This window comes from Nyctereutes procyonoides, unplaced genomic scaffold, assembly GCF_905146905.1.
Source record: "Nyctereutes procyonoides isolate TBG_1078 unplaced genomic scaffold, NYPRO_anot_genome, whole genome shotgun sequence".
In the NCBI taxonomy this organism is placed as follows: domain Eukaryota; kingdom Metazoa; phylum Chordata; class Mammalia; order Carnivora; family Canidae; genus Nyctereutes; species Nyctereutes procyonoides.
Window position 1 is genome coordinate 4,069,351 of NW_026575141.1, and position 22,525 is coordinate 4,091,875.

Below are 22,525 nucleotides of genomic sequence, written 5' to 3' on the forward strand. Positions count from 1 at the left end.
CCCATTGTTGACTTCTTTCTTCTCCCTTCTCTGACATCCATGAATTCATAAAGCCCAGTCCTACTTTGCATATGTTAGTAACCTGCCAAAATACTCTTGCAATTATGTGCCTCACAGCTCGGTATTTTTGGTACCTTCCATTGTCTTTGTGAAGAGCCTCCTCCAGACCCTCAGTCTACATTCAGGCTTCTACTTGGAGCCTACATGCCCACGTCCCACCATACATGGGATTTCATATACCTATGGTTCTTAACCCTTTAGGGGTTATAAGCCCCTTTGAAAATTTGGTGAAAATCACGGTCCCTCCCCCAGAAAAAATGCACATACACAAAATTTTTCATAGTTTCACGGGACTCGTGGATCATCTAAAACCCATTGGTGGATATGGTATTCAGAATGCCTAAAATGAGTGTGGAAGAGTGCAAGCTCTAGAGCCAGACTACCAGCTTCATTCCAGGTTTCACCCTTATCACCAGCTGACTAGTCTCGGAAAATCACCCCAGCTCTGTGCTCCTGTTACCTGCTATGGAGAATGAAGATATACTAGTAAATACTAGTATCTACATCATGAGTGGCTGTGAGGATTAAGTGAGATAATGTAGGTAAAATACTTAGTTGAGTGCCTAACAACATAGTTAAGTGCTCAGTAATTGTTAGCAGGGATTATCTTCATTGTTGTTGTACCTTCTCTAGCAAATCAAACAACGTGAGGTTCTTTCAACATGCTTTTAAAGTGGCTTTGCTATTGTAATTTTCTCCACTTGAAATCCTTTTTCCTTGTCTTTTTATCCATAGAAGTTCAGCCCTTAAAACACAGCTCCATTGCCATTTCTTCCACAAAGTCTCCCACATCACCCCCAGAGTGTAAGCTTCAGAGTCCTAGAGCCGTCATGTGGTGCTGGCGTGCACACTGTGTGCTGCTCAGGGCTCAGAGCCATCTTCATCCATAAGGCATCCTTACTGCTCACACTGGTGTGAGACCTTGCAGTAGGTCCAGAGATCTAGGAGGCAGAGCCATGTCCCGAGTGCCAGAAGTGAGGAGTGTGATTTGTACAAAGCGCTGTGACAGTCCAGGAAGGGAAGGAATTTCCATCTGCCTGGGGCCCTCACAGGAGTCTTCTTGGAAGATATGTTTATGCCGGGTCTTGAAAGCCGAGTAGAAATGAAGTAGCTGGGATGGCATGGGTAGAAAGGGAAGACCTATCTTTGGACCCTCTCTGGGGGTTGTAAACCCTCAAAGGGTCTTTGACATTTTTTTAATCGCTCTCTGATAATAATACAAACATGAACTTTCTCAGCTCCCTCCTCCTGATGAACTTCATCCTGACCACCTACCTGATATCTTTACCCTAAATACATACCCAAAGCTGAACCTTCCCCTGGGGGTTCTGGGCCACCTCCTCTCCCACTCCCTCCTTTCCATACCTTCCTGCCTCATTTCCAACCTCTTATCTAGCCTCTAAACATCTTCAAATCTCTCTTTTCTTCCAAAACAAAGCAAAGCAACAATAAAGAAGAATTCCTTAGCAACTCTCAAGGGAAAAAAAAAAAAAAAGGCCATCTGGCTACTATCCTCTTCTTTCCTGCCTCCCCGTCTCATACAACCTGCTATTTTTGCTTCTGCTTCTGTCAATTCACTGTAACCTCGTCCACCAGAGTCGTCAACAAGGTCCTGGTTTGTTCAGTCCAAATTTGTTATTCTCTTTCTTGACCTGCATTCTTGCTCGCTGGTTCATGTTTGACCTCTTGTTCTCGGCCTTGACAACATTGATCACTGTTGACCACTCCCTTCTTCCTAAAATTCGTCTTTAATTTTCATGACCCACTTTCTTCTGGCCTCTCATGAGTCTCATACATGGTGCTTTTCTCTACCTGACCTTAAGTGTTGGGGCTTTTCTTCTCTGTCTTACACAATCTCTGATACTGATCTTGTCCATTCGTATGGCTTCCCCTGCTACCTATCTGTTGACAACCCCCAAACTTTAATTTCTGCAATCCCAAATTTCTCTCCTGATCTCAGACCCAAATAGCCAGCTCACCACTTCCATTTTGGATAATGCACAGATACCTCATACTTGACATGCCTCAACCTGAAAAACATCATGTTTTTTAACATATGCTTCCTCCCTAAGTCTCTCTTTTGGGGAATGGTATCACTTCCTCCTCCTGTTATACTAGTTTTCAATCATTGATTTTCCACCTTTAAAGATTTCTTGAAACTGTCTCTTCTTCCTTGTCTCTACCGCCACTTCCTTAGCACCACAGGTCTTAGCATAACTGCCTCTTAACGGATCTTTGCGCCTCCATCCTTGACTATGATCCTATTCATTCTCCAGAATGTCGCCAGAGTGAGCTTTCTAAAATGGAAAGATAATCCCATCACTTGTCTGTAAACTTTCCTCAGTGACTCCCCAATCATCTATACTACAGTTTCTCAACTTTGGCATAACTGACATTGTGGGCCAGCTCATTCTTTGCTGTGGAGGTATTCTCTGTCATTGTAGGATGTTTTGCAGCATCCCTGGCCTCTACTCACTGGATACCGGTAGCATCCCAGCACTACCACCCAGTTGAGACAACCTAGAATGTCTCCAGACATTGACAGTTGTCCCCGGGAGCATGGAGAGTAAAATTGCCCATTCGAGAACTAGTCATCTATAGGAGGGAAAAAACCCAAGTTTCTTAGCATGGATACAAGGTCCTTTATGAACTAACCCCTCCTTGCCTCTTCAGCCTCATCCAACCCCATACTGCCCCGGTGCACTAGGTCTATCCGGAAATCCTCTAGCTTCCACCCGCTACTCCTTTAGCTTGACTCATTTTCTTGACCCTCAGCTTTTAGTCCAGAAGTCCCCACTCAGACATAGTTCTTGACTATTCTAGTCAGGATCAGGGGCCAATCTCGCATGCTCTTGTTGAACTCCCTGCTTCCCTCTCTTTGTTCATCATGTGGTATCTCTTTGTTGGCTTAGGCCCCCCCACCCCCACCCCCACCCCGGCACCATGGAGAGAGCTGGATGGCTGTGTCCTCAGCACAGTGACTTACTACTAGAAAGCACCTAGTAAATGTCAACTGAGTGGTTGGCTGTGTCCTCAGCACAGTGGCTTACTACTAGAAAGCACCCAGTAAATGTCAACTGAGTGGTTGGTGCTCAGTAAGTCTTTGTTGAATGAATGAATAGTCCTTGAAACAACTTCTTTTCTCAGCTCTTTCATTTTCAACCATTCCATCCTGTTTATGTAATTGAAAAAAGCCAGTTGGTCAGTAGGTCAAGAAACAGACACCTCCCCCACCATCCCCCACAGCAAGAATCTTAAGGAATAAAGTATGGCAGTTCCATAAAATCTATGGTAGTCTGCTTAGAGTGAAGGACAAAGTTTTACGTTGTGGTTGGCACTAGAAAGCCAGGAGCAAGAAGTTGGGCTAAAATGGGAAAGTGGAAAAGAGACACTACATTTTTCTACTGCAGCATATGGATTTCTCATTAGTCTATGTAAGGGAAAACTGGGGGCGGGAAGGGGCCAGCCACTGCAGCTGTCCACACTCTCTCCCCCCATCGTTCTGCTGCCACCACACCTGGTCCCCAGGGACACCCTCACTTCTTAGCTATGTTGGCTTAGGTATGGACAAATCCCCTTGGTTCAGCAGAGACTAGCCTGTAGTTTTTCAAAAGACACTTTGCTAGGAAACTAGTGGAAAACAAAACAAAAGTAAAAACAGGAAATACCATATAGAAATTATGAAAATAGAAGTACAAAAAGAAAAATAAGTGAAGAAAGAAAATCTCTTAGCTTAAGATAATTGAATTTTACTATTAGCTTTTCTTGACTCAGTTTACCAGACACGTTTTCCCTGTTTTGTTTTTTTTTTTTTTTTTTTGGTTTGCATTTTTGGTCTTTTGTTTTGCTATGGTCTTATCTTCCTCTTGGGGATCTTCTAAAGTTTCCCTTTTCAATCTTTAAATATTTCCCTTCTCTCACTTAAAAATCTTATCTGTCTTAATCTAGGAAGGAGTTGGAATTGATGTTACAGTCAGTTTCTTTTAAAGACAGCAGGTGTGGGCAGGTGTGGACAGCCTGGGTGGCTCAGTGGTTTAGTGCCGCCTTCAGGTCAGGGCCTGATCCTGGAGACCTGGGATCGAGTCCCATGTCAGGCTCCCTGCATGGAGCCTGCTTCTTCCTCTGCCTGTGTCTCTGCCACTATCTCTTTCTCTCTCTGTCTCTCATTAATAAATTTTAAAAATCTTTTTTAAAAAAATAATAACGACAGCAGGTGAGTGGTCAGATGGAGACCGAAGCTTTTCTGTCTTTCTCTAGGGGTAAAATAGCTCAAGGGTTCTGCACACATCCTAGGCCCAATGCTAAGCATTCACAACAAAGGTTTTACCTGCCTGGAGTGAAATGAAAAACAGTTGAGGGGATCCCTGGGTGGCTCAGCGGTTTAGCGCCTGCCTTTGGCCCAGGGCGCGATCCTGGAATCCCGGGATCAAGTCCCACGTCGGGCTCCCGGCATGGAGCCTGCTTCTCCCTCCTCCTGTGTCTCTGCCTCTCTCTCTCTCTCTCTCTCTCTCTCTCTCTCTCTCTCTCTGTGTGTGTGTCTATCATGAATAAATAAATAAATCTTAAAAAAAAACACAGTTGTTGTCAAGAGTTTTTTAATAACACTAACAGACCAATCTTTATTCTAGGATTTTTTTTCCTTTCTTTTTAGGTATTAAATGGCAGAGGGTAGTTATAAGGTTTTGCACTTTTTTTTTTTAATGACATTTCTTGACAAAATTCAAAGTTGATTTTTCTCCATAGGTGCTCTCAGGTTTTGTTTGTTTGTTTGTTTGTTTGTTTTGGTGCTCTCAGTTTTTAAAAATTCCTCCTGGTCTCTGAAATCTAAAACTCCAGACCAGGACATGCTATAGTTAATTGCGTTTTCAAGGGCAAATGATACGGATTTTAAAGTTTGATGTTCTCCACCTGATTTTTTTTCCTTCTTTCTTTCAGAGGGTAGAGCATGAGACTCTTAATCTCAGGATTGCGAGTTCAAGCCCCACACTGGGCATAAAGATTATTTTAAAAATAAATAAAAATAATTTTAGAAAATAATGAGAATAAAGTTTGGTGTTCTCTTCCAAGGAACCAGGTAGTTACTATAATATACTCTGCATCCTAAATACTCATTTGTTGACTGCCTCTCAGTAAATGTGCCCATCAAGTACTAGGTCCTGGGTGAACACTTATTTGAGTAAGTCATTGTTCCTGCCTTTGAGAAAATCTAGAGAAACAACTTGGGGTGTAAACAGTGGTGCAGGGCATTCTGGTAGCCAGGGAGAAGAAAGTGCCTGATTCCCCCTTGGACAGCTTATGGCGGAAGTAAGGTTCTGCCCAAGGACAAGCCAAGGAAAGGCATTCTAGGCAGACATTTGCTAAGCCTGGAGACTTGAGTGAGCATAGCAAATTAGGGGAACAGTTGGGCAATGTCAACATGGGAACGTGTGTGAGAGTAGCAGATGAAGCCTGAAAGATACTACCCAGTTTTAATTTCATATTCTACAGCTACATGTGACTGAATGTATGATCTTCATACTTGAGGCCTGAGCAAGAAAGCTACATCTTTTTTTTAAGATTTTTTTTGGGGGGGGATCACTGGGTGGCTCAGCGGTTTAGCGCCTGCCTTTGGCCCAGGGTGCAATCCTGGAGTCCTGGGATCGAGTCCCACGTCGGGCTCCCCGCATGGAGCCTGCTTCTCCCTCTGCCTGTGTCTCTGCCTCTCTCTCTCTATCATAAATAAATAAAAATAAATAAATTTTTAAAAAAAAGATTTTTTTTAAGATATTTATTTATTTGAAGGAGAGTGAAAGTGAGAGCACAGAGGAAGAGGGAGAAGCAAACTCACCGCTGAGCAGGGAGCCTGATGTGGGGGCTTGATCTCAGGACCTTGGGATGGCAACTTGAGCTGAAAGCGGACACTTAACCAGCTAAGCCATCTCGGTGCCCCAAGAAGGCTATATCTTGCAATGTTGATTCACTAGCCTTCCCTCACTTTATGGTTTTTGCAAATGCCACTGAAACTTATTATGTGTAAATGTCATGTGCTTGGACTTAGAGTTCACCCCTGGAGTACAGGACAAGGGAGACCTGATATAGCCATTTTTTAATGATCACCCTGGGCCTATGATGAGCCTGGACTACCCTCAGAGCAGATGCTATCGGAGTGACATCTATGGAGCCTCAGACTCCAGACAAGCAGCAGAGGAGTCCTGGCCAAACCGAGCCTAGCAGCATCTGGCACAGTGCTCAGGTCTGGGCAAGTGCTACTTTTCAGGGGATATGTGGGTAAAATCTAGAGGGTGTCCAGAGGAGATGGCCTAGAAATCATCATACAAAGAGTAAAACTTGGGACACCTGGGTGGCTCTGCAGTTGAGCATCTGCCTTTGACTGAGGGCGTGATCTTGGGTCCCACATCAGGTGTCCTGCATGGAGCCTGCTTCTCCCTCTGCCTATGTCTCTGCCTCTGTCTCTCTCATGAATAAATAAGTAAAATCTTTTTTTTTTTTTTAAAGAGTAAAACTAAAAAAAGGATGAAGAGAGCTGCCTTTAGTTATTTTAGCAGAAATTTCTTGAGGGCAGGGGTCAGGGGGTGGCTCATTCTGGGTGTGACAATGGATCGGATAGAACTGAGAAATAATCTTTAAGAGGTTTTTTTTTTCCTAATTACATAGTGCTATGAGATTATTTTGACAAAAAATGGAGATATTTTGACAGAAGCAAGGTAACCATCTTCACCTGTGGAAAGGCTACAGCAAAGGCTCCTAGATTAAAGGGACAGTTGGATGTCTAGAGCTCCTTCCTTCTTTACATTTGATAACATTTTAGCATCTGTTCTGTTCTTTAAATATCTGACTCTTTCCTACTTCTGTCACCCTTATTTTTACATCAACTCAATTAATTGTTAATTTTCTTATTTTTTAGTATCTGACCAAAAGAATACCACAAAACCCAAGGTATCAGCATATAAAGTCAAGACTGGATACTGGTGAGTAAATATTAGAAAACTAAAACTTAAAAAAAAAAATTCAGCAACATTGCTGGCAAGAAGCAGGCTGTTAATGCCTGCTATCAGTCAAAGCTCAAAGTTTCTCACTTTCTTGCCCCATGGCCTAAAAGGCTCAAGATTTATCTTTGAAAGCTTTTTTTTTTTTTTCAGATCATCAGTAAAAATTTCCATTTACATAACTTAGCTCCTTATGAATTGAGAAACTGATGAAAACATGGTTTAATAAGCTTTAAGGCTGAGGCTAAATATCAGGGGGGTGGGCCTCTGTTTTAGAAACCTTAAGTATATTCCTTTAAATTCAGAGTAATAGGTAGTATTTGTGCACATTTGTTCAGTACTTGCAAAGTGCCAACTATATGCAAAGTTATGGACTATGGGACCTAGAAAGATGAGTGTGAATTGTGACTTTTGCAGTCAAAGAGCTTAGATTCGAGTGCAGGCAGACAGACCTGAATGAGTAACTAAAATACCAGACAAAACTCAGTTCATGCTTCAATTCAGGTAAAATGAAATTTAAGAGTTGCATTGCTTATTTCCATGCTCTTAACATTTTTCAGTGTCATGATGCAGACCACTCCCTAGGTCTCTAGTGGATTTGCAAGCTTGTGAGAGTTTGGTTTCTTACTCATTTCATTTTTCAACCGTTTGAAGTCTGCTGTGGCAAATCCATTCTGTTGAGATGGTTTTGCTAGTGGATTGGGGCACCACATGCCTTTGGCAATGCTGAATTTGCCACTGGTAACCTGAGGACAACTAGAGATATAGAGGAGATAGTGACCTGATTTAAATCTCATTCATTTTGTCTTTCCTTTCCTCCAGTCTTCTTTGAAATTACTGTCTTCCATTATGCAAAGTTCCTCATATAAAACAAACTTCAATTGAATGTTTTAAATGAACAATCTTTGCAGATACAATTTCTTGGGACCTTTCTTTCAAACATTTCCAAGCTGTACAGATACTTATCCTTGCAAATATCCTGTTTGACAGGAGGTAGAAAATTTTATCTCCGTTTTTGAGGAGGAGGAAATTGTGGTGCAGAGAGATTGTGATGTACTTGAAGTTCAATAAAAGGAGACAGAACAAGGATTTGCATGCAGGGTTAGGAAGCTGATGGCACACCTGGAGACCTGATGTGAAGCCTGGCCACTGTCTCTTAGGCCAGCTGTCCCAGCTTTTCCCACAGCCTCATTCCTTCTACCATCTCCATCTCTACCTGTCCCCCTCCTCCTTAACTATACCTATGACCCATTCTTCTAGAATAAGCTATTCTGTGATGGAAGCACTTTGATTAAAAATGCCATATTTTTTCTGAGGGGTCCAGATAACATTTAAAAGACAACTATAAAGGAATGCACTTCTTTTGGAACCTTCTTAAAATGAAAACTTAACAGCTGAGCTTTATTTCAGATACATAAATTTGTCTGTATCTTCATAGGTTTTTCTCCTGGAAATTGAATTGGGATTTGTGTCTGAAAACCCATTTCTTTCCCTTCAATTCCTCAATTCATAACCAAAAATTTTACTTAATAATAGATAGTACTTGAAATTAATTTCAAGTTTGAAATTGAGATACTTAAGTCTGCTTTTTATAATACATAGAAGTCATTGCCTGTATCCTTTTATGTCCTTGAATTTTTAACTAGTGTTTTTGCTAATTAAACTTGTTATTTTGAAGTAATTTTGGATTCACATGGAATTTTAAGAAATATTATGGAAAGATTCCATATACCCTTTATCCAGTTTCCCATAGTAACATCTTATGGAAATTATACAGTATCACAACCATGACACTGACATTGATACAAGTGGAGATACAAAACATTTCCATTGGGGATCCCTGGGTGGCTCAGCGGTTTGGTGCCTGCCTTCGGCCTGGGGCATGATCCTGGGGTCCTGGGATTGAGTCCCATGTCGGGCTCCCTGCGTGGGGCCTGCTTCTCCCTCTGCCTGTGTCTCTCTGCCTCTCTCTGTGTCTCTCATGAATAAATAATTTTTAAAAAAATTTCCATCATCACAAGGATCCCTCATGTTGTCCTTTTAAAAGCATATCTACTTTCTACTGTCATCCCCTCCTTAACCCCTGACAACCACTAATCTGTTCTCTGGTTCTGTAATTTTGTCATTTCACAGGTGCTGTAGAAATGGAATCATACAGGGGCCCCTGGGTGGCTCAGTCAGTTAAGCATCTGCCTTCGGCTCAGGTCAAGATCTGGGCTCCCTGCTCATCGGGGTTCTGCTTTCCCTCTCCCTCTGCTCCTTCTCCCTGCTTGTGTTCTCTCTCTCTCTCTTTCAAATAAATAAATGAAACTTAAAAAAGAAATGGAAGAAATGGGATCATACAATAATGCCACTTTTTTTTTTTTGAATTGGCTTTGCACTCAGCATAATTCTCTGGAGATTCATTCAGGTTGTTCCATTTATTAGTTGGTACCTTTTTATTACTGAGTAGTATTCCATGGTATGGAAGTGCTACAGTTTAACCATTTGTGTGTTGAAGGACGTCTGGATTGTTTCCACTTTTTGACCATTACAAATGCAGGTGCTATACACATTCATGTTTCAGTTTTTGTTTGAATAACAGACTTCATTTCTCCAGGATCAATGCCCAAAAGTGCAATTACTAGGTCAAAAACTGCATTTGCAGTTTTTAAAGAAACTGCCAGGGCAGCCCTGGTGGTACAGCGGTTTAGCACCCCCTGCAGCCTGGGGTGTGATGCTGGAGACCCGGGATCGAGTCCCACGTCGGGCTCCCTGCATGGAGCCTGCTTCTCCCTCTGCCTGTGTCTCTGCCTCTCTCTCTGTGTTTCTATGAATGGATAAATAAAATCTTTAAAATAAATAAACAAACTGCCAAACTATTTCCCAGAGTAACTAACTATTTTACATTCCTACCAGCAATGAATGAATGCTCTAGTTTCCTGTATCTTCATCAGTATTTGGTGGTATCGCCATTTTAAATTTTAGCCATTCCCATAGACGAATTGGGGCATATCATGGCAGTTTTAGGGTGTGTTTCCCTAGTGGGTAATGATGTAACTCTTCATGTACTTATTTGCCATCTGTATATTTTCTTCAGTGAAGTATACCTGCATGTCTTTTGCCTATGTTCTAATTGGGTTGTGTGCTTTTTAACTTGCTTGTTGAGTGTTCCTTATACATTCGAGCTATGGGTCCTTTGTTGGATGCATGGTTTGCAAAGATTTTCTCTCAGTCTGTAGTTTGTCTTTTCATTCTCCTGACAGGGTCTTTTGAATGGCCTAAGTTTTCAATTGTGGTGAAGTCCACTTTATCAGTGTTTTGTTTTCTGAATCATACTTTTTTTGCTGTCAAGTCTAAGAACTCTTTGCTGAGACTAGATCCCAGAAGTTTTCTTTTCTTTCTTTTTTTTAAGATTTTATTTATTTATTCATGAGAGACAGAGAGAGGCAGAGACCTAGGCAGAAGGAGAAGCAGACTTCCTGTGGGGAGTCATATGTGGGACCCGATCCCAGGACTCTGGTATCCTGCCCTGAGCCAAAGGCAGATGCTCAACCACTGAGCCACCCAGGTGTCCCAGATCCCAGAAATTTTCTATCAAGGTTTTTTCCTAAAAGTTTTATAGTTTTAGATTTTACATTTAAGTCAACACTACATTTTGAGGTAATTTCTGTATAAGATGTGCAGCTTAGATCAGGATTAGCCTTTTGTGTATGGATGTCCAGTTGCTTTAGCGCCATATGTTAAAAGACTACCTTTCCTGCATTGAATTTTGCATGTTCACCTTTGTCAAAAACGAGTTTGACATGTTTATGTGGATCCATTTCTGGGTTCTCTATTCTGGTCCATTGATCCGTATCTGTCCTTCTGCCAGTATTTCTCAGTTTTGATTAAAATTGATTAGACTGGGGCACCTGGGTGGCTCAGTGTTTGAGCATCTGCCTTTAGCTCAGGGCAGGATACCAGAGTCCTGGGATCAAGTCCCGAATCAGGCTCCCTGCAGGGATCCTGCTTCTCTTTCTGCCTGTCTCTACCTCTCTTTCTGTGTCTCTCATGAATAAATAAATAAAATCTTTTAAAAAGATTTTGGTGGGATCCCTGGGTGGCGCAGCGGTTTGGCGCCTGCCTTTGGCCCAGGGCGCGATCCTGGAGACCCAGGATCGAATCCCACGTCGGGCTCCCGGTGCATGGAGCCTGCTTCTCCCTCTGCATATGTCTCTGCCTCTCTCTCTCTCTCTGTGTGTGACTATCATTAATAAATAAAAAATAAAAAATAAAAATAAAAAAATAAAAAAATTTTGGTTAGACTGATTACTCCCATTTTGTTTTTCTTTCTTTTTTTTTTAATTTTTATTTATTTATGATAGAGAGAGAGAGGCAGAGACACAGGCAGAGGGAGAAGCAGGCTCCATGCACTGGGAGCCCGACATGGGATTCGATCCCGGGTCTCCAGGATCGCGCCCTGGGTCAAAGGCAGGCGCCAAACCGCTGCGCCACCCAGGGATCCCCCATTTTGTTTTTCTTTACAAATTATTTTAGCTATTCTAATTCCTTTGCTTTTCCATGAAAGTTTTAGAATTATCTCATTTACATTTACAAAAAAAGGCATTGCTCTGGTTTTGATAGGAGTTGCATTAAACCCATATATCAACCTAGGACAAATTGACTTTACTATGTTGATTCTTCCAATCCATAACTATAGGACAGTAGTCTCCCCCAATCCTCCATCTGGGATTTCACTTTCCAGTTTCAGTTACCCACCATCATCCACAGTCCTGAAGCAGACGCTCCTCCTCCTGATGGATCTCAGAAGGTCATAGTAGTTTCATGCTATGCCACAATGCCTGTGTCATTCACCTCACTTCTCGTCAGCAGGCATCTTATTATCTCACATCACAAGAAGGGTATAAAATGTTTTGAGAAACAGAGAGAGAGACCACTTTCACATAACTTTTATTATAGTATGTATTATAATTATTCTATTTTATTATTAGTTACTGTTATTAATCTCTTACTGTGCCTAATTGATAAAATAAACTTTATCATGGGTATGTATGTATAGGAAGAACATAGTATATTATGTTTGGTATTATCATTGCAGGTGTCCATGGGGGGTCTTGGAATATATATCCCCTGAGGATAAAGGGGAATGGGGACCATTATAGTCTCTCCATGTGTTTATTTATTTTTTTTAAAAGATTTATTTATTTATTCATTCAGAGAGAGTGAGAGAGAGGCAGAGACACAGGCAGAGGGAGAAGCAGGCCCCATGCAGGAAGCCCGATGTGGGACTCGATCCTGGGTCTCCAGGATCACACTCCAGGCTGCAGGCAGCACTAAACCTCTGCGCCACCGGGGCTGCCCTCTCCATGTGTTTAGATCTTCTTTGGTTTCTTTCATTAACACCGTATGGTTTTCAGCATAAGTGTCCTTTACATGTTTTATCAGATTACACCTAAGTAGTTCATTTTTTTGAGCAATTGTCAATGGTATTGTCTTTTTAATTTTGGTGGCATTGTGTTCATTGCTAATGTATAGAAATATAGCTGATTTTTGCATGTTTCTCCTGAATCCTAGGACTTTGCTAGGACTTATTAGGTACAAGAGGAGTTTCTTTGCCTGTTTGTTGGGTTGGTTTTTCGGTTTTGTTTTTGTTTTGTTTGTTTGCTTTTGGCAGATTCCTTGGGCTTTTCTAGGTAGACAGTGATGTCATTTATAAAAAAAGAATAGTTTTATTTCTTCCCTTCCGATCTAAATATGTCTTTTATTTCCTTATTGCACTGACTAGGACTTCCAGAACTGTCAGATACAAGTGGCCAGTGTGAACATCCTTGTTTTTTTCCTCATCTTATGGGGAGAACATCCAGTCTTTCATCATTAAGTACAATATTAGCTGTATCTGATCGAGGAAGATTCCACCTATTCCTATTTTTCTGAGACTTTTCCATCATGAATGACTATTGAATTTTAACAAATGGCTTTACTGCACCAATTGAGATAATCATATGATATTGTCTTTAGCTTGTTAATATAGTGGATTACCATGATTTGCAAATATTGTACGATTGCAGCATCCATGAACTAAACCTCACTTAGTCACGGTGTGTAATTCTTATTATATATTGCTCGGTTCTATTATTATTTGGTGAAAGATTTTTGTGTCTCTATTAATGAAGCTCATTGTTTTATAATTTTATTTATTTTTTAAGATTTATTTATTTATTCATGAAAGACACAGAAGGAGGCAGAGACACAGGCAGAGGGAGAAGCAGGCTCCATGCAGGGAGCCCAATGCAGAACTTGATCCTGGATCCTGGGATCATACCCTGAGCTGAAGGCAAATGCTCAATGGCTGAGCCACCCAGGCGTCCCCTGTAATTTTATTTTGGAGGAACTGTCTTTGTCTAATTTTGATAGCAGAGTTAACACTGGCATCATAAAATAAGTTGGAAAGTATTTCCTCTTGTTCTGTTTTTTGGAATTAGTTTTATGAATTGCACACTTTAAAAGGATGACTTTTATGGATGCCTGGGTGGCTCAGTCAGTGAAGTGTCCGACTCTTGATTTCGGCTCAGATCATGATCTCAGAGTTGTGAGATTGAGCCCTGTGTTGGGCTCTGTGCTGGGTGTGGAGCCTGCTTGAGACTCTCCCTCTCCTCCCTCATCCTGGACTCACGTTCACTCTCTTAAAAAAAAAGATTTTTTTTTTTTAAACAAAAGGGTGAGTTCTTATATGTAAATTATTCCTCAGTTTAAGAAGATAACATGACCATTAGAAAAAAGATGGACTAGAAAACAAAACAAAACCCTGGTGTTATTTATATTTGATTAATTGGCATTAATTCTTTGTTAAGCATTTGGTAGAATTCTCTAAAAACCATCTAAACCTGAAGATTTCTTTCCTGAGAGTTTTTAAATTTCGAATTCAATTTTTTCATAGTTATGGGGATATTCAAATTAGTTGTTTCCTGTTGAGTTGTGGTAGTTTGTGTTTTTTGAGGAATCAGTACATTTCATCCAAGTTTTCTTTTTTTTTTTTATTTTAATTTTTATTTATGATAGTCACACAGAGAGAGAGAGAGAGAGAGAGAGGCAGAGACACAGGCAGAGGGAGAAGCAGGCTCCATGCACCGGGAGCCCGACGTGGGACTCTATCCCGGGTTTCCAGGATCGCGCCCTGGGCCAAAGGCAGGCGCTAAACCGCTGCGCCACCCAGGGATCCCCTTCATCCAAGTTTTCAAATTTACGTGTGTAGGACTCTTTGTAGTCTTCATTTATTAGCCTGATGTCTGAAGTGCTAGGCCCTGTTTCATTCCTGATACTGCTAATTTGTGTCTCTTCCCTTTTTTTTTTTGCTATAGATTTGCCCGTTTTACTGATACTTTCAAAGAATAAGCTCTTGGTGTCATTAGTTTTCTCTTTTGTTTTTCTGTTTAAAATGTCCTTGAGGGCAGCCCCGGTGGCCCAGTGGTTTAGCGCTGCCTTCAGCCCGGGGCATGACCCTGGAGACCCAGGATTGAGTTCCACGTCGGGCTCCCTGCATGGAGCCTGCTTCTCCCTCTGCCTGTATCTCTGCCTCTCTCTCTCTCTCACTCTCTCTCTCTCTCTCTGCACCTCTTATAAATAAATAAAATAAAATCTTTAAAAAATAAATAAATAAAATAAATATAAATAAAATGTCCTTGATTTTTGCTCTCATCTCTATTATTCCTTCCTTTTGCTTTGGTTTTATTTTTTCTTCTGTTTCCAGATTCTTGAGGTCAGAACTTAGCTTATTGATTTAAGACTTTTCCTCTTTTTTAATGCATATAGGTTAGTGCTGTAAATTTCTCAGCACTGGGCCACTGGGGTGGCTCAGCAGTTGAGGGTCTGCCTTTGGTTCAGGATGTGATCTTGGGGTCCCGGGATTGAGTCCCGCATTGGGCTCCCTGAATGGAGCCTGCTTCTCCCTCTGTCTATTTCTCTGCGTCTCTCATGAATAAATAAGTAAATCTTAAAATAAATAAATAAATGTATTTCTCAGCACTGCTTTAACTGTGTCCCAGAAATTTTGATATGTTGTATTTTCATTTTCATTCAGTTCGGGGTACCTTTTTATTTCCTTTGAGACTGTGTTTTTTGACCTGTGAATTATTTAGAAGTGTGTTGTTTAGTCTACAGGTGTTTGGAGATTTTCCTGTTATTTTGATTTCCAGTTTGCTTCCATTGTAGTTGGAGAACACATTATATGTTTCAGTTTTTTAAAAAAAATTCATTGATGGGGGCACCTGGGTGGCTCAGTTGGTTAAGCATCTGCCTTCAGCTCAGGTCACGATCCCAGAGTCCTGGGATCGAGCCCCAACTGGTGCTCAGCCCTCAGCAAGGAGTCTGCTTCTCCCTCTCCTTCTGCCCTCCCCATGCTCATGCTCATTCACTCTCTCTCAATTAAATAAATAAGATGTTTGAGGGACACCTGGGTGGCTCAGTGGTTGAGCATCTGCCTTTGGCTCAGGTTATGATCCTCGGGTCCTGGGATCAAGTCCCACACCAGGCTCCCCGTGGGGAGCCTTCTTCTCCCTCTGCCTGTGTTTCTGCCTCTCTCTGTGTCTCTCATGAATGAATAAAATCTTTAAAAAAAATTTTTGTTTTTAATAAAATCTTTGAAAAAATAGCTTTAAAAATGCATTGAGTTCATTTTACTTCTCAGGATATGATCTATCTTGGTATATATTCCATAGACACTTGAAAAAATGTACAAACCCATATTTTTGCTTTCTGTATTCTCTTATTTCTTGAGATTTCAAGGTTCTTTCTTTTGCTGTTCCTTCTTTTTTTTTTTAATACCTTTTTTTAAAGATTTTATTTTATGTAATCGCTATACCCAATGTGGGGCTCAAACTTACAACTCCAAGATCAAGAGTCATACACAACACTAACTGAGCCAGCTAGGTGCCCCCACTTTTTCTTTCTGATTAGAGAACTTTCTTTAGCTGTTCTTTATTGTAGGTCTGCTGCTTTCCTTTCATCTGCAAAACGTCTTGATTTCCTTTAATTCCTGAAGATATTTTCTCTGAATGTGGGAGCCTAGGTTGTCAATTACTTTCTTTAAGCACTTGAAAAATATCGTGCCACTTTCTTCTGGCCGCCATGATTTCTGATGATAAATCTGCTGTCGATTGAACTGTTTTCCCGCGTAGGTAAGGTGTTGTTTTTTTCTCTTGCTGCTTTCAAGGTTCTTTTTTTCTTTTGTTTTCAGAAGTTTGATTATGATGTGTCTTCATATGGATTTCTTTGGGTTTATGCTGTTTGGCATTCACTTCTATGAACGTCTCTAGGTTTATGTCTCTTGTCAAATTTGGAAGTTTTCAGCCCGTATATCTTTGAGTGCTTTCCCAGCCTCACCTCCTTGATCCTCTTTCTAGTACCTTGACAGCACCTCATCACAGCCCAGCAGGCATAGAAATTAAGCTCTTCCCACCCCAACTTTTGCTGATAAGTGTTGGTGGTGTTTGGCTGGAGTAAAGCAGTAATTGTTTAACAGTTTTCTGGCTGCTTGGCAGCCCCTTCTTCGAGCCCTTGGGTGAAGATAGCAGACTTTTTGGGGGAATTTGTTTTTTTCCTGTCCATTGCTATTTCTGGGTTGCTGGCTTCTTTAGCTCCAAATCTAAGATATAAGAGACAAACACAGAGACAGACAGACAGACAAACACAACAAAAACCCAAGTAACTCAACTATCATGCTATCATGCCATTTCTTGGGTCCTGAGGTCCCTACCCAGTCTTCCTTCCTCTCTCCAACCTTTCAGTCTTCTTTTATATTTTATACGTAATGTCCAAGGTTTTTTTTTATCCAATCTTTTTAATAATTGATATATTCTTTTCTTAAATTGAGATGTAATTTATATATCATAAAATTCACTCTTTTAACCTTTTAGGCAGTTCAGAGGTTTTTAGTACATTCACAGGGTTGTGACACCATCATCACTCTAGTTGCAGAACATTTTGTCACCCCAAAATGAAAGCCCATGTCCAAGAGCAATCACTTCCCATTCCTTACTTTTTCTAGTCCCTGGTAACCACTAATCTACTTTCTGTATCTATGAGTTTGCCTGTTCTGAACATTTCATATAAATGGAATCATGTTATGTGACCTTTTATGTCTGGCTTTTTTCACTTAGCATAATGGGTTCAAGGTCTCTCTGTGTTCTAACATATATCAATACTTCATTATTTTTTTTACTGCCAAATAATATTCTATTGTATAGATATCCCACATTTTGTTTATCCGCTTGTCAGTTGATGGACATTTGGGTTATCTATACTTTTTGGCCATTATGCTGCTATAAACATGAGTGTACAAATTTTTATGTGAACATATGCTTTTAATTTTCTTACTTATATACCTAGGAGTCACATAGGACTGTATGTGGTAACTCTGTGTTTAATTTTTTGAGGAACTGCCAAACTGTTTTTCCAAAGCAGCTGCACTACTTTGCATTTCACCAATAATGTAAGAGGGCTCTTTTTCCCCACATCTTTGATGATGCTTGTTACTGTCCATCATTTTGATTATAGTCATCTTTGTGGATATGAAGTGGTATCGTATTGTGGTTTTGATTTGCATTTTCCTAATGACTAATGATGTTGAGCACCTTTTTATGTGCTTATTGGCATTTGTGTATCTCCTTTAGAGAAATGTCTATTCAAATCATTGGCACAGTTTGTGCTTGTTTTTTTTCCCCCCTGTTACTGTGTTATAAGAGTTATTTTACATATTCTGGATATTAGACCCTTATCAGAAATATGATTTGCAAACACTTTCTCGCATTTTGTAGATTGCCCAGTGTTTTTGTTGTACTTAGTTGGAGTAAAGTACATCTATATCATCTTCCTGGAAGCAGAAGTCTACCAAACTAGTTCTATAATAGCTTTTAGAAGGACCAAAGTGTACTTCATTGCTTAAAACTCAAAATAGTTTAAAGTCAATGTGGGCTGGGGTACCTAGGTGGCTCTGTCAGTTAAGTGGCTGCCTTAAGCTCAGGTCATGGTCCCAAGGTCCTTGGATCAAGCCCAGCATCAGGCTCCTTGCCCAGTGGGGAGCCTGCTTCTCCCTTTCCCTGGCTTGCTCTCTCTCTCTCTTTCTCAAATAAGTAAGTAAAATCTTAAAAATAAATAAATAAAGTCAGTGTGGGAGAGAAATCTTATCCTAGTGTTCAATTTTTTTGTGGTTTCAAATTTAGAAATTATTTTAAAGTCAATTTCTATGAAGGCAAGGGAAACAAAAGCAAAAATGAACTATTGGGCTTATCAAGATAAAAAGCTTCTGCACAGCAAAAAAAAAAAAAAAAAAACAGTCAACAAAACTAAAAGACAACCTACAGAATGGGAGAAGATATTTGTAAATGACGTATCAGATAAAGGGCTAGTATCCAAGATCTATAAAGAGCTTATTAAAATCAACACCCAGGAAACAAACAATCCAATCATGAAATGGGCCAAAGAGATGAACAGAAATTTCACCAAAGAAGACATACACATGGCCAACAAGCACATGAGAATATACTCCGCATCACTTGATATCAGGGAAGTACAAATCAAAACCACAGTGAGTTACCATCTCACACCAGTGAGAATGGGGAAAATTAACAAGACAGGAAACAACAAATGTTGGAGAGGATGTGGAGAAAGGAGACCCTCCTTGCACTGTTGGTGGGAATGGGAACTGGTACAGCCACTTTGGAAAACTGTGTGGAGGTTCCTCAAAGAGTTAAAAATAGAGCTACCCTACAACCCAGCAATTGCACTACTAAGGATTTACCCCAAAGATACAGATGCAGTGAAAAGCAGAGACACCTGCACCCCAATATTTATAGCAGCCATGTCCACAATAGCCAAACTGTGGAAGGAGCGACAATCCCGTTCGACAGATGAATAAATAAAGAAGATGTAAAAAAAAAAAAAAAAAAAGATGTGGTCTATATATACAATGGAATATTACTCAGCCATTAGAAATGACAAATACCCACCATTTGCTTTGACGCGGATAGAACTGGAGGGTATTATGTGGAGTGAAGTAAGTCAGTAGGAGAAGGACAATCATTATATGGTTTCACTCATAAGGGGAATATAAAAAATTGTGAAAAGGATTATAGGGGAAAAGAGAGAAAATGCGTGGGAAAAATTAGAGAGGGAGACAGAACATGAGAGACTCCTAACTCTGGGAAATGAACACGGGGTAGTGGAAGAGGAGGTGGGCAGGGGATTGTGTGACTGGGTGACGGGTACTGAGAGGGCACTTGATGGGATGAGCACTGGGTGTTATACTATATGTTGGCAAATCAAACTCCCATTAAAAATATATATAAAAATATATATATAAAGTCAATTTCAGAAGATAACTTTATTTTAATGGTTTTTTTTTCTATGCATTTTTGTGACTTAAACCTCTCTGTGTATTCAGCGAGTTTCCACTTGATGTGCCATGGCCTAATAGTTATGTGCCACTATACACATCCCATTAACTCTCTGAGTAACCATGAGGGGGTGTGGCTGGGGCAGCCAGCATTTACACCAGCATTTTGTTCAAATATTACCACTTATATATGTGCCAACAGGTGCAAAGGGTAAGGGGTCCTGGTTAAGAGAGCACAAGAGTAACCTTACAGCCCCAGTGAGAGTAAAGAGCCCCTGTCTATGGTATGTTTTTAAGCTCTGCAGTCAGAGCAGTGGAAATAGGCACAGGTATGAGAGAGCATTCCTCATTTCTAGGGTAAATAGATGGGTCTTTAATCTTTTCTTACCAAACAGTGAGCAATTCAGAGTTAATCACAAGAAATCAAGAATTGTGTGGTATCTCCAGTCTTCTCCCAAATCACCTCCTGAGTTCTTCAAAGACCACTGTCTTCTTCCTGGGTAAAGATTATTTTTTATTTCTTTGCTTTTGACTCTACTTCTCTAAACTCAAACACTAATGTATAGCCATGGCTAGAAATAGCAGCATTATTTTGAACTTCAAATATTTCTTTTGTTTCATAGGTGCCTGGGTGTCTCTTACCAGCTCCCCAGCCTTGCCCGACTGTGCCATGAATGGATTATGCTTCTGACGAAATCTCTGACAGCGTTTTGTTCAGTCTCCACCACAGGGTTCTTGTGTATTCTCAAGCACCCTCTCTGGGTTTCCGTTCTGCAGCGCCGCAGGCTGATGAAGGGACACTTTCCAAACCACAGGGCTCTCCCTTTGTCAGTGTCCTGCACTCTTTCACCGCCTGCATGAACCTCTCATTTCAATCTCTATCCAACCTAATTTCAAATAGCTTCAGTTTTCTAAAATTCTGTAGATTTTCTCTACTGCATCTCTTCTGGCCTTATTTTTAATTTTTTAAAAATTCACATTATGCTTATCTCCATACAAACTAGTCGTTTCCATTTTTCTTCTTTAGTCTCTACTTTTCCTGAATATATGTTAATAGCCTTGATCGTAAACATGCAAACTCATTACAGACTAGGTAGTCTTCACTTTCATTTGGCATTTAATTCTGTTTTTTTTTTTTGTGTCAAAGGAAGAAATGTATGTGAAAGCCTTTTATAAACCAGAAAGCACTATACACTCATATAACTTATTGAAATTAACAAAGGACCACTGTGCCTCTTTTCACGCTTTCTGCTCCTTCTGAGCCAAAAGAACTTCTCCATAGAGGAGGGAAATATTGAAGAAAAATAAAGCAATGGAGTTGTCTCTTAGCAACTGAGTTCATGCCTTATAAATCTTGCCCACTTTAGATTACTGCTGCTCAAAATCACTTGCTTGCCTTACTGGCTCAGTGCAAATAATGTTATTAAATTATAGAAAAACCAAGGAAAAAAAATCTAATGAATGAGTCACTCAGTGTATTGATTGTGCTCTCTGTCTTGCATAGCACTATTGGCAGAGTTGGATTGTCTCTTTCTCTTGATTCTATTGCAAAACATACACACACACACACATACATATATGTATGTATGTATATACGCACATATCTTGCTGCAACTTAAATTATAAACTAAGTAGAAGCTAAATACCACCTTAGACATTTTGAGGTTACCTGAATCTTGAAATAATGTAGATGTCACATAGGTAGTACATGTACTGTAATAAATCAAGTTGTGCATAGCTTAAAGAAGATCGGGTGTACAAAAACTCAAGCCAACTCAAGGTGTGATTATTTGTGTTATAAAATAAATCATTATAAGGATTCTTCAGATAGGTTTTCATAGTATATTTCACTTAGCAAATAATTCCAAGTATTTTATATGCTAGACAGTAGAAGAGAGAAAGATTCTATGTGTGTTTGTGTGAATAGTCTTTGGCTTTCAGTATGAGAAGGTAGATATAAGACGTGCACACAAATAAGGCAGTACAATGATAAATGTCTTGTGAGTGGTGAGCTGAGTACTGTAGAAGTTCAGACAAGGGAAAGGTCACTTCCAGCTGGGTGAGCTATTATGATTACATGGACAAGATGACATGTTAGAGAACAGAAAACTAACAGAGAGTTTGTCAAGTTTAGTAATTAAGGCAAGATTGAAGAGGCAGGTAAGATGTTGGCGCCTTCAGCTCTAGAGCAAGGAGTTTAAACTTCAGTCAGGAAGCAATGGGGAGCCACTGACTTTTTTTTTTTTTTTTTAAATCAAAGCCTTGTCTAGGAAAATTTATCTGGCAGTAATGTGTAATTTCAGTTAAAAAAAAAACTGACTTGCTGATAGTCTTTTAGGCTCCTTTTGTATGAAACAAAGCTGCATTTATAAATAAGCCAATTACAGAATTGATTCATTTCTAGTCTTTTTAAAAGGTAGTCAAAAGCCTATTTTGAGATGCAATTAGATCCAGGAGATAAGCTGCTTAGTTAAGATATAAGCAGTCTATGAAGTGGAGTAAAATACTACATTTCATACTTTCCAAAATCATTCTCAAGGATCTTTTGTGTCAATTAGCCATCCTAGTGATTCCTCCAGCTGAAACAATGCAGAAATCCTCCATTTTCTCTTTTTCCCTCCCTACTTTGATAGAATGAATGTCTATGATGAAAAGACTTTCCTACTGGTTGCCCTCTCAGATTTGTTCTTAATTTTGCCAAATATTCATATACCCCTGCAAAAGACTGTGCTTGCCTGCCTTTCTCCTTTAGTGGGAGAAACCAACAGTAGGAGTGATGGCCTACCTCACGGGGGTTGTTGTGAGGCCCCTTGGGTACAAAGATGAAGTGCTGTGTAAATACTCGGAAAATGTTGATAATCGATTAAGAAGTGGACCTCAGATGTTTTGTTAATAGAAACCACTGTAGATTGGAAGTGCAATGTTTTCGTAATAAAGACCATCTAATAAGGCTGGCTATTGTTTTCCATGTGTGGTATGCCTCGGGGAAACTTAGAGCATAAAATGGGTCCCACCTGCTACTATTAGGGAAGTAACACTTCCTACATATTTACCTCACAGTGAAATGGTGTTTTTAAAACAGCACAACTAGAGAAGCAGTATGTTCTTG

The 22,525-nt window shown here is 40.1% G+C and overlaps 1 protein-coding gene across 2 annotated transcripts in view; it reads left to right on the top strand.

The window, feature by feature from the left end:
- Positions 1 to 22,525, top strand: part of CEP41 (centrosomal protein 41) — a 50,642-nt gene that overhangs the window by 7,989 nt on the left and 20,128 nt on the right. Inside the window, exons 1-2 of one of the 2 annotated variants that reach the window (XM_055307415.1) lie at positions 5,889 to 6,292; positions 6,965 to 7,028. In XM_055307415.1, the coding sequence (XP_055163390.1) occupies positions 6,215 to 6,292; positions 6,965 to 7,028 (142 nt within the window). In that variant the 5' untranslated portion in view covers positions 5,889 to 6,214. Of the gene's footprint in view, positions 1 to 5,888; positions 6,293 to 6,964; positions 7,029 to 22,525 lie in introns of those variants that run through there. The other variant, XM_055307414.1, reaches the window with a different exon arrangement.